This window comes from Cygnus atratus, chromosome 25 (genome assembly GCF_013377495.2).
Source record: "Cygnus atratus isolate AKBS03 ecotype Queensland, Australia chromosome 25, CAtr_DNAZoo_HiC_assembly, whole genome shotgun sequence".
In the NCBI taxonomy this organism is placed as follows: Eukaryota; Metazoa; Chordata; class Aves; order Anseriformes; family Anatidae; genus Cygnus; species Cygnus atratus.
This window is the reverse complement of record NC_066386.1, coordinates 2,342,763-2,359,257: the sequence shown is the minus strand read 5'-3', so window position 1 is coordinate 2,359,257 and position 16,495 is coordinate 2,342,763. Positions and strand designations below refer to the sequence as shown.

The window sequence follows — 16,495 nt, the reverse complement described above, 5'->3', positions numbered from 1 at the left end:
GCCGTGGGGACGGGAGGGCGGCACGCACGCAGCATCGCTCCCTTTTGCTCTGTTCCACCCAACCGCGGACCTCGCAGCACCCGAACGCTCCTCTGCCAAGTGGTTCCTTTACCCCAAGCAATCAGCACAGTGGCAGCCGACCCAGGGGTCTCCGCGGTGGGGGGTGCCTCCCGCACCCCGGTTTGCAGCTGGGACCTTTGCTTGGCCCTACAGAGACCGAGAAAGGCTTCGGAAAGGCAGGCTGGCTCCCGCAGCCAGCGCCGTGCCCTGGTCTTGGCCGCTTACTGTACAAAATGGACAACACACACACGTTATTTACAGCCCTGTTTTTCACATGATGGAGCAGCTCTTGGCTCGGTCTTTCCTGATCTCCGTGTCGTTCAGTAAGTCCGTCCTGCCGGGCATCTGTGACGCCCGCTTCAGTCCCCGCTTGGAGTTGGAGCGCTTCAAGTTCTTGTGCACCCTGTTGACGGAGGCGAGCGTGGTCACGTGGAAGACGTCCCGCACGCTGTTCTCGGACACCTTGGAGGAGCACTCGGCGTACGCCACCGCCCCGATCTGCCGCGCCAGCGCGCTGCCCTGCAGCCCGGAGAGGCGGGGAGGAACGGAAGGGGGTGTTAAGGACCTCAGCACCCTGTGAGGAGCATCCTCTGTTCCCTCCCGGAGTCCCCTCTCCAGGACTGTCACCTGCTTGGCACAGCCAAGGCGCAGCTCCGGAGCCCGTGTCCCCACAGCAGTCCCCAAAACCCACAACGGGTCCTTTGCTGCTGAGCCTCCTTGTCCTCGGAGGTCCCCAGGGAACGTCCCCACCACCCGCAGAGCCCTGCGGGGACGGGTGGCCGCCGAAACCCACCTGCTCGTGCGTGACGGGGATGAGGCGCTGCTTGGAAAGCTCCCGCAGCGTGTTCAGGTCCGTCCGCATGTCCAGCTTGCAGCCCACCAGCACGATCTTGGCATTGGGACAGAACTCCTGAGTCTCCCCTTGCCACTGCAGCGGAGACAAGAGAGAGAAGGTGCTTGGCTGTACGAGGGGCTCCGCTTAGTGCTGACAGCCCGCAGAGGAGCCGAGGTTGGAATGACAAAGGCAGGGGCTCAGCTCAATGCTCCCAAAGCCCTTTTGATGCCCTGCACAGCTCCTGGGGTCCCGCCAGTTGGGGTTCACCAGGGCTGCCCCCTGTAGCCACCCCAATGCTTGCTGGAGCTGTGCACGGCTTTTCCGAACTGGGGTCACAGCTGTTCAGAGGCTAATTAGCTCGTCAGGGCACCTTAATGACTGCCCCAGGCAAGGATGGGAACATCAGGGTGGCTCTCAGCTAACTTTGTGCTCACTTGCTGCAAACCTGTGGCATCCAAGCTGCAGTCCCCTGTGCTGAGCCACTGAAGACCCCTCCTGGGTAGGAATATGGAAAAATAACGACTGCACGGCCTGGTGCACAGGTCTGGGACTCCTCAGGTCACCCTGGGGGACCTCCTGAGTCCCAGTCAGCGGGGAGCTGCCTGCACAGCACGCTCGTTATTTGTTCTTGGGAGCCACATGTTAAGGACATTAAGACATTCAGAGCACAGCTCCAGCCAGGGGAATAAATGATTGAAGCGAGGGAAGGAGAAGGCCAGAGCAAACACCCACTTCCTTCATGTTGATGGTACCTTTTAGAGCTCCAGCAGCAGGCAGATGTCAAATAGAGACTGTCACCAGCTAAAGATGTCACTTGGAACTAGCAATGCCTGCCACGCTGCCTGACCGCTGGGCAAATACCCCAAGCAATTAGAAGGGGAAGAAAACCCAACCCACAGGCAAGCATCCAGAACCCGGTGGGGAAAGGAAAGGCCAAGAAGGACAGGTTTCGCTCAAGCAATATCAGACCAAAGCAACTGCAAAATGATAAAAAATGATGTTTTCCAACAGGAGACAGGCTCCAGTCTTTCCCACAGCCCCCTTCCCTGCTGGGGACATTGCCAGGAATCCCACGTGTCCCCACTGGCCTAGCAGCATGCCCCAAAAGAGCCGCATGAAAAGGATGCTGCAGTTCATTTGGAGCAGGAATTCAAACACCCTAATTCACCAGAAGGATGAAAATCCCTGCTCTGTAGGGTCTGTAGGGAGCTGTAGGGTCTGTTCTCAGCAAGCTGTCTGTAACGGGGTCCCTAGGCTATGGACAGAGCCGTGACCCTCTTCTCACACAACTGACGCCGTGCCAAGGTTTGCTGCACCACCCGGCCATGTCAGAGCAGCGGTGCCCCCCCTGTGAAAACCCGCTTTGTGTGAAACGAGATGCTGTTTGCTCTCGGGTGGCTCCTTCCCTTCGACCACACAAGCTGTACAGGCAAGCCAGGCAGCAGAAGGGCAGCAATAATAAAAATTTCCCCTGCTGAACCAGCATGTTTGCCCACGGCTTGAATAGGGAGTGTTATTCTCCTTATTCGCCTGATAACAGCAGCTAAAACCCATTTCAACTTCATGGTGCCTTAGGAATTCACCTCGCCTCCATAGGCTGTGAGCCTGCACCAAAGGAAACAAGGCATCTGCTCAGAGACACTTAAGAAATCCCCTGTGATTCAGGGCTTAATTTAAGTCACCGTATCAAAAATGCATTGCTAACAGTGCTGGGAGCAGCTGCGAGGCTGCGCAGGGAAGACCTTGCAGCGAGCAGAGCAGGCTCGCACGAGGAGCATGAAGAGCCATCGATAAACCCCAGCCCCGCTAATTAGTGGTGGGCTTGCATCTCATCAGGGGACGGGCGATTTGCCTGTGCTCTCGTCCTGCTGGCTCCCAAGTCGAGCAGCAAAAGCTTCCAGCCCCGTGAAAGGTTCCTGCCCCCGAGATGGGTGCCTTGGGCGAGCCACCCCAAGGGTCCTTTCCCCTTGTCCCCTGGTCCCCAGAGCCATCTCCCAGCCCCGCCAGCAGCTGAGTAGGAGCCCAAGGCTTCAGCACAACCTGAAGTTCGGTGCCACAGCTCATTGTTCCTGTTGGCGAGCTGCAGGGAACCGATTGCTGCCTTTTTTTTGGGCGGGCAGAGGCCGAACTGAGGGGACAGCCAGCAAAACGAGCTCCCTGCTGGCACCAGGGGCCACTTCCCACTCCCAGCACGTGGGCTGGTGGCGAGGGATGCACGCCGCTCCCCAGGGGCTTCACGAGGAACAGAACCGATGCCCTACATCTCTCCCTGCCCCCATATTTGCATGTGTGCACGCACGCAGACCCCACAAGTGCGCTGCCATGGGCTGCATCGCTCACGGGGCTCCTTGCAGACGGAAATCCCTCGCTTTCTGCTACAGCCCACGGGCAGCAGCCACAGGAGAACTCCAGCCAAGGGAGCTTTTTGCCCTGGTGGCAAAAACCCGGGGCTCCGTCCCAGCAGCCCAGACCCAGCGGGCACTCACCTTCTTGAGCACGCTGTCCAGGGTCTCGGGGCGGCTGATGTCAAAGCAGATGAGCACCGCGTCCGAGTCCGGGTACGCCAAGGGCCGGACGTTGTCGTAGTAGGCTGAGCCTGCGGAGAGAAGAGCGGTGAGCAGCAAGTGCCATCCACGGGCTGCTCGGTGCGAGAAAAATCGCAGTAATTTTCTTCAGACGGGACCTTCTGGGAAGCCGTTTGATTCACGATTGCAATGGCAGGCGTCCTGCAAGCAGGAGCGCCCAGTAAAAGTTTATCCTAACCTTATATCCCCTAGTACCCGACATCTGATGTCTCCCCTGTTTCCTCACTGGCTGAGTACCACAGGTTCACAGCCTACTCGACGCCCTTCTATACCATACACGTACAGTTTTATTTGACCAACCGTTAATTTCTCCTTTTCCTTTTTTTTTTTTTCCTTCTCTTGTGCCTAGAGGGCCCATGATTTTTGTTTTTACTGATTTCGCACTTCTCATCCTGTTTTTCCTAGCTATCCTCCTTATTTTGGGACAGCGGGACCTTCCCCTTATCTTCTTAACATACTCCCCACTGCTATGCCACTGTCACGCCTGCACAATCACTTTTGAATATGCAAGGTTAGTGGGATTCTCCACTGCAAAAACACCTTCTATTGCAAAACCACAACTTTGTTTCTCACACCGGCGGGGCAGGAGAGGAGCCCCAGTGCTCCCCGCAGGTCCCTTAGAACCGGGGCCGTCGGCACGTGTGAGCATCTGGCAAGCAAGAGAAAGGAAAGGGAGCTTGGAAGGGCTGCGGTGCCATAGAGCAGCACATGCCTCCCTCTGCCGCTTGCACACCGATCCCATCACTTGTCATGCAGTTGCTGTTCTAGGAACGGCAGGAAGGTGTAGCTGAGAGAAGGCAGGCCACGAGGAAGGCTGCTGCTATTTTTTATCCTCTCTCGATGTCTTTATACAGGGGAGCTTGCTCACAAAGACTGTGAGAGTTTAAGACAGGTTAAAAAAAAAAAAAAACTGCCTTTCGCTCTGGATTTATGCTGGAAAATATCAGGCAGATACTTTTTTTTTTTTTTGTGCACAAAAGATGTGCCAGGATTTGGTGAACAAGCTGTAAATTGAAGGGGATGATTCTGTATTCTACAGGATTTCTCAGTGAGCAGGCAGAGAGCCCGGGCTGAATCCTGCACAGCGCTGCCATGCACACACACACACACACACGCACGCACCTTCAATGTGAATTTCAGGCATTAAAGCCTTTGTCCCATAATGTTTTTATTTGAAGCGCATTCTGTGCGTGATTGTAAATGCCTCACTAAACAGTAATGGAGCAATCAGCTCATCGCTGCTTAAAAACACTCTCTCGGTTTTATATTTGGCTTTACAATGGCTCAAACTTCCTGCAGGGATGAGAAACAGCTGCTTATTTATGAAAAGGGGAAGCAGAGACACCGGGCTCCTTGTTGGATCGGCCTCCTCGGAAGCAGGCTGGGGGCACCGGAGGCGTTTCCTGCCCTGGCCCCACGGGAAGGATCCGGCCCCGCGCTTCCCAGCCCGGCGCAGGGTGCAGCACCCAGCCCGCGTCCCACGGCCCCGTGCTGGAGGTCAGCACCTGAAGAACCACGAGGGATGGTGGCTGATGTCGCGGGGAGGATGGGAATCTGCTGGGGGTGGCATCAGAGGAGGACGGGTGGATTCCCTGCTGGGCGGTCCGGCCGCTCGCCCTCCCTGTGCCGAGCTCATAGCAGGATGCTGGGGAGAGCCACCAATGGCACCTCCGCGGTGCACGACCCCAGCACCATCCTGCCATGCCCACGCAGCCCCACGCTGCTCGCAGAGCAGGCACCCAGCACTCAATGTGTGTTGGGATTCACAGCAAAGCCAGCTGCGGGGACATCCAGCTGCGGGGACATCCAGCTGCACCCAGCCGTGCTGCTGCAGCAGGGGCGCCTGCACCCCTGGCACCCATCAGCGGGAGAAGCCACAGCTTGGCTCCTTGTCCCTGCAAAGTCACTGGGAGGAGAAGCAGCGGGATCCAGCACAGCAGAAACAGGCTGTGACCTCTGCAGAGCCCGGCCCTCTTCCTCGAGGGAAAGTCACGCTCCGTGCACGGGGACGAGCCAGCGCCTGCAGTGTCTTGGCCAGAGCAGGGATGGAGGATGCAGGCTAGGGCAGGGGGGGCCCTGGAGACCTCTGACCTTGCTTCAGGCTCAGGATGCTTCAGCTCGTGACGGGCAGAGCTGGCACCCGTGAGCCGCCCCATCCCGTGGGCGAGGTGACCCCGTGCCCAGCGAAGCAGCGGCTGCTTTCCGAGGCAGGACTGAGCTCCCCTTCAGACCGAGCCTGCAGTCTCCTTAACAGTGCACATTTGCCGGGTGGGATGCGAGATCCAGCACGCATCTGCATGCTCAAATCTGCTGGACCCTTTATCGGAGCCATGCCCTTTCCCCATGCACACCGGGGTATCTGCCCCAGGCTCTGCCCCTGCCCCAGGCGGGAGGGAAGCGTTCCCATGCGCATCCTCTCCCTGCGGCTCCTCCACTTTACATAAACACCGCAGACAAATCCGCCCCCCCTCCCAGCCCAGGAATGCTCCTTTTGTAGAGGTGGTTTTGGCTCCTTTCAGCGCAGACATTGCTACGGCAAACTGTATCGTAGCAACCTGCTGCTTCCTTCGGCACGTCACTGGCTCGCAGAGCCTGCAGCGCCTGGAGCACGGCCCCTCTCTGGTCCCCACTTGTCCCATGAGCCCCAGACCAGTGCCAGGACATGCAGGGCCATCACCCAGCAGCTGCTGGAACAAAAAGCAAACCCCCCAGTTGGTGCTGGTAGAAGGAGGGGAGGGAAAAGCTGCCCTCGTTCGAGAGCATCGTTTTCTTAATGAGCTCAAAATCGCCTCCCTGTGCTTTAACTTTCTGCTCCCAGCTCTGGGGTGCAGGAATGGCCCCGGCACCATCGCTGGTAGCTCAACCCAGCTCTGAGAGCTGAAAAACACCAGTGCTCATGGCTCTTCCCCACCCCAGGAGACCGATGCTCAGCGTGGTCAGTGTGTCCAGCACTGCTGGGAAGCTGCTGAGCTCCAGAATCCCACCGCCCTCAGCTTTCTTTGGAGATGTCTCTGCTGAATCAGGGAATTCTCGCTGGTCGATTATTTTTCTAGCTTTTGCATCTATTACTTTGTCATCAAGCACAACAATTAAAAACACAACCCAAACACAAAAGCCTCAGTTCCCACAACTCCAGGTGTCTGGCTTTATCGATTCCGAGCACTCAATGCCTTTCAGCTCTTCCAGCAAGACACCCTAGAGCCCCGCAGTCTGGCACCTCCGAACACACAGACACCCAAGGCTCATGTGCCTGCAGATCCAGCCTTCCTGCACTGCATGATTCATTCTCCCACTTGGCACCCAGGTTTGCAAGAAACAGGACCTATGTGCATCTGTTCGTGATTAAAGAGAGAAAACTGGAGCGAGCCAGACACCAAAAACAGCTTAAAAATAAAATCCACACGGTTGTTGTCTGAAATTCAGAGGCGGGTACAGCCATGAATAGCTCCTCTTTCTTATCAGCTGGCAGCCCCTCCGAGTGCCTGGCACTGGGACCCGGGGACACTGCTCTCGGGCAGAGGACTGAAATTTGCTGTTTCATCTATACCAACCCGGCGTTAATCTTCATTTGTTCCTTATTAGCTGCTCCGAGAGATAATGAGCCTCCCCACACGGGCACCCCCCCAGCCCACAATAGCACGCCGCAAACCAGGAGAGCAAACCCGCAAGGAGCCCCCCGCCAGCTCGGGCTGAGCACGCCAGGGCACTGCCGAGGCCAAATTTTTCAGCATCTCACTTGTCTCAGAGGGCTCGCTCCCCGTGCCACCCGCAGTGCCAAGAATGTCCCTTGCAGAAGGAAGCAGAAATCCTGCCCGGCTTTCTGGAGTCCCTGAAACAAACCCTGGTTCAGCCAAAGCTTTATCCGCAGGAACCCAGCAGCTTCTGCAGGGCTTTCTGGCTGGGAATTCGCATCTCCACGTGGCTTGTGTTGCAGGGAAATTTATCTGGGTGACTGCTTGCTGCAGGCAGGGGCTGTGCACGCAGGGGCATGGCTCCGAGCCCCTTTCCCACCTCCTCAGGCTGGGCAGGGTGGGACCAGGGCAGCTCCCGACCCATCCCCACAGGCACTCCCCATGGGAGTTCCCCCAGGCACGTTAATATTACATGAGGTGAATTTGATGGCTTCCACGAATAGTTGCTCCTCTGCCAGGGCAGATGACGATGAAGGTGTTAATAATAATAATATATTTTTTTTATACCACACCTTTAAGACAGAAGAGGTACATCTGCGCCATTCCCACAGGAGGAACAACCCCAGTGCAGCAGGTGCAGGAAGCTGTGATGGGGACTGCAGCGGGTGGGCAGTGGTGCCCCTCACCCGTGCCCCTTGCCCAGCCCCTCCAGGGAGGCTGAGCTTGGGGGGGACATCCCTGGGCTCCCCACCCCATGTGCAGGCAGCGCATCTGCATGAGAAAGGCGCATGTCCCACGGAACAGCCCAGCTATTGTCTCCTCCCGGGGGAAAAGCATAAAAATGCTGGATTGAAAACCTGACAGTGAATGGGAGAGACAGAAGTGGCAGCTGTCCCAGACACCCTGGGCAAGGAAAGAGCCCAGTCCCCATGGTGAGCCTGCAAAAATCCCAGCTGCTTCTCCGAGACACCCGGGATGCTTCAGAGCTGCCATTTCCTCTGCAGATGCAACGAGAGGGCACGGAGTCACCCAAAAATATTTCCCCACTGCTGGAAAAGGGGAAGTAAGCCCAGGGAAACAATGGCAGAGTTTGCAGTAGAGGGGAAAAGAGGAATTCAGCCTCAGGGAACTCTTGAAAGCAACAGTTAAACAGCCCCAAGGGTCATGCCCCATCCCTTTATCCTCCTGGGGACAGACTATGAAAGAAATTGTTATTCCATGGTCACTCAGCTCAGCCTGGCCCTACAAAAGCCCAGCCAGCACCGCTGAGAACCAGGCGGGTCACGGGCTCGGTGCAGGAGCTCCCCGGAAGAGGACGGGACACCCATTTGGGATGACGCAGCTTCAGGAGGTGACCAAGTCAGAACACGGATCCTGTGCAGGGCAGCCAGACCCCAAAACCCCCTCCTCAGCCACCACAGACCCCCCCCCGGCCCCTCCAACAAGGGGTTTCTCGAGGACCACCACTTGCTTCCAAGGACCCATGAGCACGGCGAGCTCTGCAGGCTCAGCTCTTGCCTTGAACATCTCGGCACCTTCACAAGGGCAGCATTCAGAGAGCAGTGGCTCCACATGCCAGCTGTACAACCGGCCAGAACGTGCAAACGTCCTTCTCGTTCCCCACATCGTTAGTGCTAATGGGCTTTATAAACGGGCGGCCAGGAAATTAGCTGCTGCAGCACTAGATGCACACCAAGGAGACAATATCCAAACCGTGGCAAGTTCAGAGGCCAGCTTCATCCTCCCAGGGTGAAACCAGACCCTGTCTCCTGCAAGCAAGCCAGCAACTGGTTCTGTTTGAGGCCTGGTCCTGTTTGGGGCCTGGCAAGCTGCAGCACCGCTCCTGAGCACCCCACAGGTCCCTGCGAGCAGGGCTTACAGCCTGAGGGTTCCTGCCCCTGCCTGACCACAGGAAGGGGAGAGGAATGCCGACCCCCCTGATACAAACCCCACGTTTCTGACACTAAGGCAGTGCTTGTTAGAGTCCGGCCCAGCCCAGCGACAAGGTGAAGAGGCAGGAATTAAAGCCCTGGTGACAAACTCTGAGACACAACGGCGGCGCTGACAGCACAGTGGTCTGAAGCCAGGACCCAACAACCCGGGGGTCACAGATCCAAAGGCAGAAGTAATTAGTGACATTAGAGACTGAAGGAAGCGTGAGGCCGAGTGAAACAGAGTCAAACACCTGCAACCGTGCCAGCCTCCCCTGCGCAGCGAAGCTGTGACGTGCCAGGCTGATGAAGTGTCCTGGCCAGCACCAAGGTCTCTTGTGTTGCAGCAGCAGCACAGCAAGGCAAAGCCAGAGGTGGTTTCTCACCTGGAGGGGCCATTTCCATCACATCCAAAGAGCTTTCAGCAGTGCAGCCCCTTCAGAAGCCCCTCCAAGGGCGGGCTGTGCCACAACAAGGGATTCTGCCCTCCTCACCGGCAAGGGTTCAGAAAGGATTTACCCTTTGCCAGAGGAACGAAGCCCTGCCTGCCAGAGGGGAGGTGGCCAAAAGGGGAGATGGGGCATCCTACCCAAGCTGGAGGGGGACAAAAAGCAGCAGAGGGAGCCCCACAGTGCAGGTCTCTGAGGGACACGGATCAGACAGCACGGCCATCACCCCAGGACTCTGACGGAAGCTTTCCTGATGGCTGCACCACGATGTTTCTTTGCTCGTGCAACGCGACCGCAAACCCCTTAAGTCCAGGAGAGGAGGAAACGGTTCCATGACATGGAGCAAGCAATCGTCTGGAAAGTGCATGACTGCAGCAGCAGCTAACCAGCTTGGACAATTAACCTCTGCACCTCGTTCTTGTGATGCGCGCACACAAAAAAAACAACAATAGTAGATTGCTAAGCAGCCCAGCTGGCGTTTCTTCAGGATGGATGTGGTCAGGTTGAAGGGAACGGTGTTTGGAGGGGCTGAGGTGGCATTTCTGGGCCCCTCTGCAGACCCTCACACCGGTGATCTGGAAGCTGCGGTGGAGGCTCCCTGTTGAAGTCCCCGGTGGCCTCTCCAGGGCAGCACCACCAAGTCCTGGGATGGGAGCACAGCCCCAGTGCCCAGCCCTGGCTCCACACAAGGCTGCTGGGGATCACGCTGGGAATCAGCAGCCAACACGAGAGGCAAACGGGAACCAGAAGTTCCTTCCTGGCCCTTTTGCCACGTCACAAGGGTGGCTGGCATTGCCACAGGCTGCCTGTAACCCCTTCTACAGGATACAACAAGGACTAGGAGTGGCAACTGATTCCCACAGCCCAGCCACCACATGCTTTGGGGAACGCAGCCGAGGGTTGAGCGAGCACAATTATCTTTATGCAATGCTGCACATTTCCAGTTTGCTGTGCACAAGCAGCAGATCCCTCCCCGGCTGCTCGTCTACCAGATAAGGTTTCTCCCCACAGGGAAGGCTGGGCCTGTACACTTGTGACGTTTAATCGGGTGTTGATCTTATCTTCGGGATCTGGGGCAGGAGGAAAGCTGCACCCAGGTCCCCACCGCAGGCACAGGGCCGGGGGCACAGCACCGACCGGCTCCTCCGGTGCTCTCCCTGCCACGAAGTGTCCCCAGCAGCCTCCCCGAGGCTGAATGAGGGGCACCCGGGTGCCAGGTGGGTGACAGCTATCGGAAAGGCAAGCCACCATGTGCCAAGGACAGGGCAAGAGTCCCTCCTCCGGGGATCTTCTGCAAATTGGGTTATGTGACCACCTGGCTAAGGAGCTGCTGCTTGATGGGTGTTAAAACAGCCCCAGGATCCCCCCAGGACCCCAAAATGGTCTGGGGGACAAGGGATAGATGCTGCCTCGCTGCAGGGAAACACAGGAGCAGCAGCCTTAATCTCTGTGCCACGCAGCACCGCAGCACCCACACCATGCCCAGCCCGGCCCAACGGTCCCCTAGGGACTCTCATGTCTTGTCCTGTCCTGTCCTGTCCCATCATGTCACGTCTCCTCAGCTCCAGCCTCCACCCACTCCGGCGTAAGCATTTCTGCTGCAACTCTTTCAACTTCTGTCCGACTGGTTCCTGACCTGCCTGAGAATGTGACCCAGCTGCACATATTTTTAGGCTTAACTATGTCTTTGTGCTGAGGCAGAAGACAAGTATGCCGGTTTGAGGCTCCCAGCCTCAACGGGGAGCATGGGAGGAGCTATTTTGGTAGGGAAAGGGCAGCTCCACATTTTTCTCTGCCTCAGAGTGCCCGTGGCATTGAACTCTTCCCAAAGCCGAGCTTGCTCTTGCACTTGGGAAGAGGCAGCCATGGCAATCCCGGAGCCGCGCGCTGGGAATCCGGTCCCAGCATCCATGGAGATGCCATTGCTGAAGTCAGCCCCTTTCAGCTCTCTAATCTCATCAACATTCCTGGGTAGTTCCCCTAACGAAGGGGCTGTTATCAGAGCCTGGCGGTTCCCACACAGCCCTACCAAGGCAGACTGTTTGCTGAGTGCAGGCAAAGAGGGAGGCGGGGAGGGATTAGAGACTCCCAGTGTTATTCTTGTCTTGAAAGCGCATCTGCTTAAGAGACAAGTCCCAGCGAAAGACTGGCAGCCGTGTGCGTCCCCTGCTGTGACCTGCAGCACGGAGTGGGCAGAGAGGCACTGCTGAACCGGGGCAGGCTGAGGTGAATGGCAGTGCTCAGAGGGGAGAAAAGTCCTCTCCAACAGCTTTGGAAGATGGCAATGAGCACACGCACAGCGCCAGCCCCGTAAGCCACTGGCACAGACACCTCTGCTCTGCGCCAGGTCCTGCACCAGCAAAAGGTGCACCATGCAAAAAAAATAAATAATGGTGCATCAGCAAAAGGTGCATCATGCAGAAAAATGAATAACGGTGCACTAGCAAAAAGTGCACCAAGGAAAAAATTAAATAAAGGTGCACCAGCAAAAGGTGCTGCTCACACGGGGAATTAGCTGGTGCATCGCTGAGAAGCCAGCCTGCCCATCCCGCACCTCGCGGTGACCGCACGCCCTCCCCGCTGCCAAAGCACAGCAATGCAGCTCGCCTGCTCTGTACGAACCATTATCCGTGGTCACAAACCCAGCCGTGCCCCCACCAGCTGCCTGCACGGGCTGGAAGCTCTTCCTTACAAGGTGCCAGGCAGCGGCACCCAGCGTCCAGCATGCACCCGGCCCCCTGGGAGCAGCGCTCCCCAGCCAGCAGGCATCTGGTTGGACTGGTGCTTCCCCACACCTCCACGAGAGCCGTGCAGAGAAGTTGTTTCTCTGCCAAGCGCTTTTGGGTCAACAGAAAAGAATTTGCCAGAACGGGGATATGCAGGGCAGCGAAGCACCGCGTCCTCTGCGTGGCCGATGAGAGGAGCCCATCAGAGCCCAAACCCCGTCTCCTCCGCACCCCACTCTCACACACCGAGATGTCAAATTGCTTTTTAACTGAGGCTTTAGGAAATGGCAGGGAGAGCGGGCTTTCAGGAGGAGGGGATGGATGGGACATCCCCACTGGAAAATGGCACTTGGAGCAATTGCACTCTCCCACTGGGCCTGGAGGTGGGACTGACTTCCAGAGGGAGAAATCCAAAGTGCAAGCAGCACCTGCAGGGGAAGGCTGAGGGGTCAGGCTCATGCTCGGCTCTTTTCTCCCTGACAGGCACCTGGATGCGAGGCACTTCAGCAGGCACAGAGAGCCTGCACTTGCCCTCTCTGAGCAGGGCATCCTTATCAAGGAGGAGTCCCAGTGCTGGGAAGTCTCCAGAGTCACCCTCCGGCCTTGGAAAAACTAATCAACAGGCAAATGGTTACAAGACACTTAGAGGAAATCCAGGGTCCCAATACTACGTGGGAGCCATTTGGTTCCCCATCACTCCTACCCTCCCAATGGCAATGTTTCTCTAACTAGGTTTCCAGCCCGCCTGCCATCTGCTAACGTCACAGGAGGGGCAAATTCAGGCTGAAAGGCTGCATTTCCCAACACCAGCCAGTACTACACATCCCAGGAGGAGACAACATCCCAGTTTGCGTGGAGTACTAAGAGGACCCGGGAGCAGCACGGCAGTTTTCCAGGGCACCTGCCCTTGCCCCCATGCCCATGCCTGGGCAATGCTCAGCTCACCCCGTGCAGCTTCCAGAGCCGCTAATCGCTGCCACAGAGGCTGCAGAGGCAAGGAATCAACACTCAGCTCCCCTGTCCAGATCTGCCTGCTGATTCCTGGAGACCTGCAGTTCCAATTACTTATCTAAGAGGTGGCAAGTGTTTAAGATGTAAAGGGTGATCCTGACAGAAGGAGGGGAGCGGATTCCCAGCGCCTCCCTTCCCGCTCCTGCTGGGGTAGAATTTAGCACAAACAATAAGCCCCTGGCCGCGAAGCTGCTAAGAAGAGACAGCAGGTAGCACGGAGACAAGGGAAAGCGCACCCCAGCGCCTGTCATCCCGCACGAGGAGGGCAATTAAGCCACGCAGAATCCCTTCGGCTCAGCTGGTTCAATTTGCTATTGCACAAAAACTTCTTTTACCAAAAAGCTTCTGTTTACAAGCGTCTCCGAAGGGAGGAAATTCAGCAGCAGACTGCAGTCTGCAGCTAAAAATGTCAGTTTGATTACTGGAGAAAATTGTTGTGCACTGCTTTGAAGGACTGATTATTGAAGAACCAGTTCCTGTGTATTTCAAATTAAAGCTGCAAAAGAAAGGAATTGATCTGGAAAACTATCTACTGAGCTCTATCCACAGCGAAGCTTTTAAAAAGGGCTTACATTTTCCATGAGAGGAAGGGAGAAGGAATCATAGTCCGTGTCCTCTTGGCTATAGAGATCAACACCAAACTCGTATCTTTTGTTGAAAAGGGTAAAAATGAATGCACAACACCATCAGATGCTGATACACAGCTTTAAAGCCATTTTATCGTGTCCTTTTCTTTTAAGATTTGTAAGATCAAAGCCAAATATTCCGGAGAATTCCTAAAAAAACACACAATGCCTCAAGTGTGCTTCCGCACTCTCCAAAGGTGAAGTTTCTCACGTGAAAGGCAGGCACTCGGAGCAGAGCGGCCCAGCGTCGAACAAAGATACCCCACCCAGACCCTTCCCAGCAGCCCCAGAAGCCCCCAGTTTGGAACCCCCCTAGGATGTCCCAGCCCCGGGGTTGGGCACAGATGCACCCCGGTCACTCCCGCTGTGCTGGGAGTCGGATGCTCCGGGTCGGAGCAGGACAGCATCGAGGGTATCGCACCCGAGGGGCTTGACGCAGACACGCCAGCCCAGCAGGATCCATCCAGCAGGCAATGACTGCACAGCCACCATCCTGAGCTCCACGCACAGCACCCTGCCAAGCTCCAGGAGCCGAGGCGCATCCTCTGCTCCAGCACCCTGAGCCGCCCCGAGAGGCAGCATCGCCAGGGCTCGCAGCACAGCAGGCAAAGCAAAAGATCCCTTTTTGTCTCGGGGCATAAAAGCAGCAAAAGTGAGGTCTCCCAGGTCAGGAAGCCTCCAGAGCTGACTCGATAAACACATTTTACATGATAGAGCTAGTCCAAGCCTCAGCAAAGCCACTGCTCTAGGTAGACCTCTGCTGATCCTACAGCTGTAATTCGATGGATGCAAAATTATAGCGAGGAATTTGAGTGTACACGAGCAAAGAAAGTCAGAGGTCAGGCTTTAATTTACTGTTGCTCTTGAGCACCGAGAAGACTTCATTTGTTATAAAGACTTCACAAATTATGGGGAAAGAGCATCAGCAAGCCTGCGACGTATCCACGCTGGCAGAGCCCAGCACTGAGCCGCGCCGTGTGTACACAGCACTCCGAGGAGGTTGCCAGAGGTAAATTAAAAGGCCAATATTTTTATTAGCTCTGCACCAAGCAGTTCACGCCTCCCCAGAAAGGCAGCGTGAAGTTTGGGAAGGGTCTCGGAGGGCTGGGACAGCCGTGCCTAGGGCTCCCCGCGGCATCGCAGCTGCGGATGCAGACGAAGAGGCAAAGCCAAAACAAGAGGAGAAAAACAAAAGCAGCCCAGAAGCTCTGTTGGGGAGCGAGTGATGAAAGGCCGGCGCGTTCCCGCAGCACATTCCTCTCCGAGGCGAGGTCTCCCCTCTCGGCTGCACCTCGCTTGGCTTCCCCATTCCTTCCCACCCCAAAAACTGGTTTCGCTGCTGCTCACCGGTGGCCCTACACAACCGCTGCCGGGGATGCACGGATGCGAACCCAACCCCGAAACATCCCGGGGGGGGGGGGCTGCACCAGCACGGAGCAGGGGGACAGAGGACACCCAAAAAACCCTTCACAAGGACCCGGCGGCATCACCCCCCAACTGGAGACACCCCCCCCCCCCCGGCCTCCCCCGGGGGGCAACCCACCTGAGGTGTCCCACATGTTGAGCTCGGTGCGCTGCTTGTCGATCTCGAAGCTGGCCGTGTAGTTCTCGAAAACGGTGGGCACGTAGCTCTAGGGGGGGAGAAGGGAGGGTGAGCCGAGCCGAGCCGTGCCGTGCCGAGCCCCGGCCGCCCCCCCCCCCCCAGCCCCCCGCCGCCCCCCGGCGCACCTCGGGGTAGCAATCCTTGGCGAAGACGTGCAGCAGCGCCGTCTTGCCGCACTGCGTGTCCCCCACCACCACGATCTTGCAACGCGCCAGGTGGCCCTCCATCGTGCGGGGTGTCCCCCCCCCGCGGCCGCTCCGCCGCTTTACCGGCACCGGCCCCGCCGTGGCCGCGCCCCCCCGGGCCCGACGGCACCAACCGGAGCTGGAGCTGGGCAGGGCCCGAGCTGGCACCGCCGCCCCCGGCCGCCTCCCGTCGGTGCCGGCCCCGGGAACGGCCCCCCCCACCCGCCCCCCGCCCCCCCCCCCCACCCCCCCGCTCCGCCGGGTCCTGGCCGGGATGCGGCTACCCCGGGATGCAGCGTGGGAACCGGCCCCGGTGTCCCCCCCCCCCCCCTCCCCCGGAGCAGTGCCTCCCTCCGGGGCTGCCGGTGGGACCCCCCCCCCCCAACCCGGGACCCCGGGACCGCCTCCCCCGAGGTTCCTCTGAGCCCCCTCCCTGCCGCTGCGCAGCTCTCCCCCCCCCCCCGCCTCCCCCAGCCAAAAAACAAAAAATTTAAATAATAAAAAAAAAATAATAATAAATTAAAATAAAAATTTTAAAAGGGGGCTCCCCATAAGGGGTGGTGGGCTCGGAGTGTGGGGGGGGGACATATCCTGCACCAAGCTGGTGCTGGACGCCACGAGCCTTGACCATCACGCTCCCGAGCAGCGAGGGGTGGGCATCGCTTCAGTCCGGGGGGGGTTCCAAGCACCACCGACAGCCCCTTGCACCGATAATGCCTGTTTTTTTGGGGGGAATTTCAGCAAAAATGGGAGCCCCCGGCACGTCAGCCAGCTCTGCACGAGTCTTAAGGCTGCCGGGACAGGAGGCTGGAGGTCTGTCCAGGCTGCCTGCAAAGCAGGCGGTCAGTCCTG

At 57.6% G+C, this 16,495-nt stretch overlaps 1 protein-coding gene across 1 annotated transcript; it reads right to left on the bottom strand.

Annotated features, from left to right (window-relative positions):
* Positions 1–307: 307 nt before the first annotated feature.
* On the bottom strand, positions 308–15,752 carry RND2 (Rho family GTPase 2). The gene is made up of 5 exons (XM_035568413.2): positions 15,584–15,752; positions 15,399–15,486; positions 3,382–3,491; positions 854–988; positions 308–579 (listed from the first exon to the last, which is right to left on the bottom strand). The coding sequence occupies exons 1-5, from the start codon at positions 15,683–15,685 to the stop codon at positions 331–333; spliced, it is 684 nt and encodes a 227-aa protein (XP_035424306.1). The 5' UTR covers positions 15,686–15,752; the 3' UTR covers positions 308–330.
* Between the last annotated feature and the right edge of the window lie 743 nt (positions 15,753–16,495).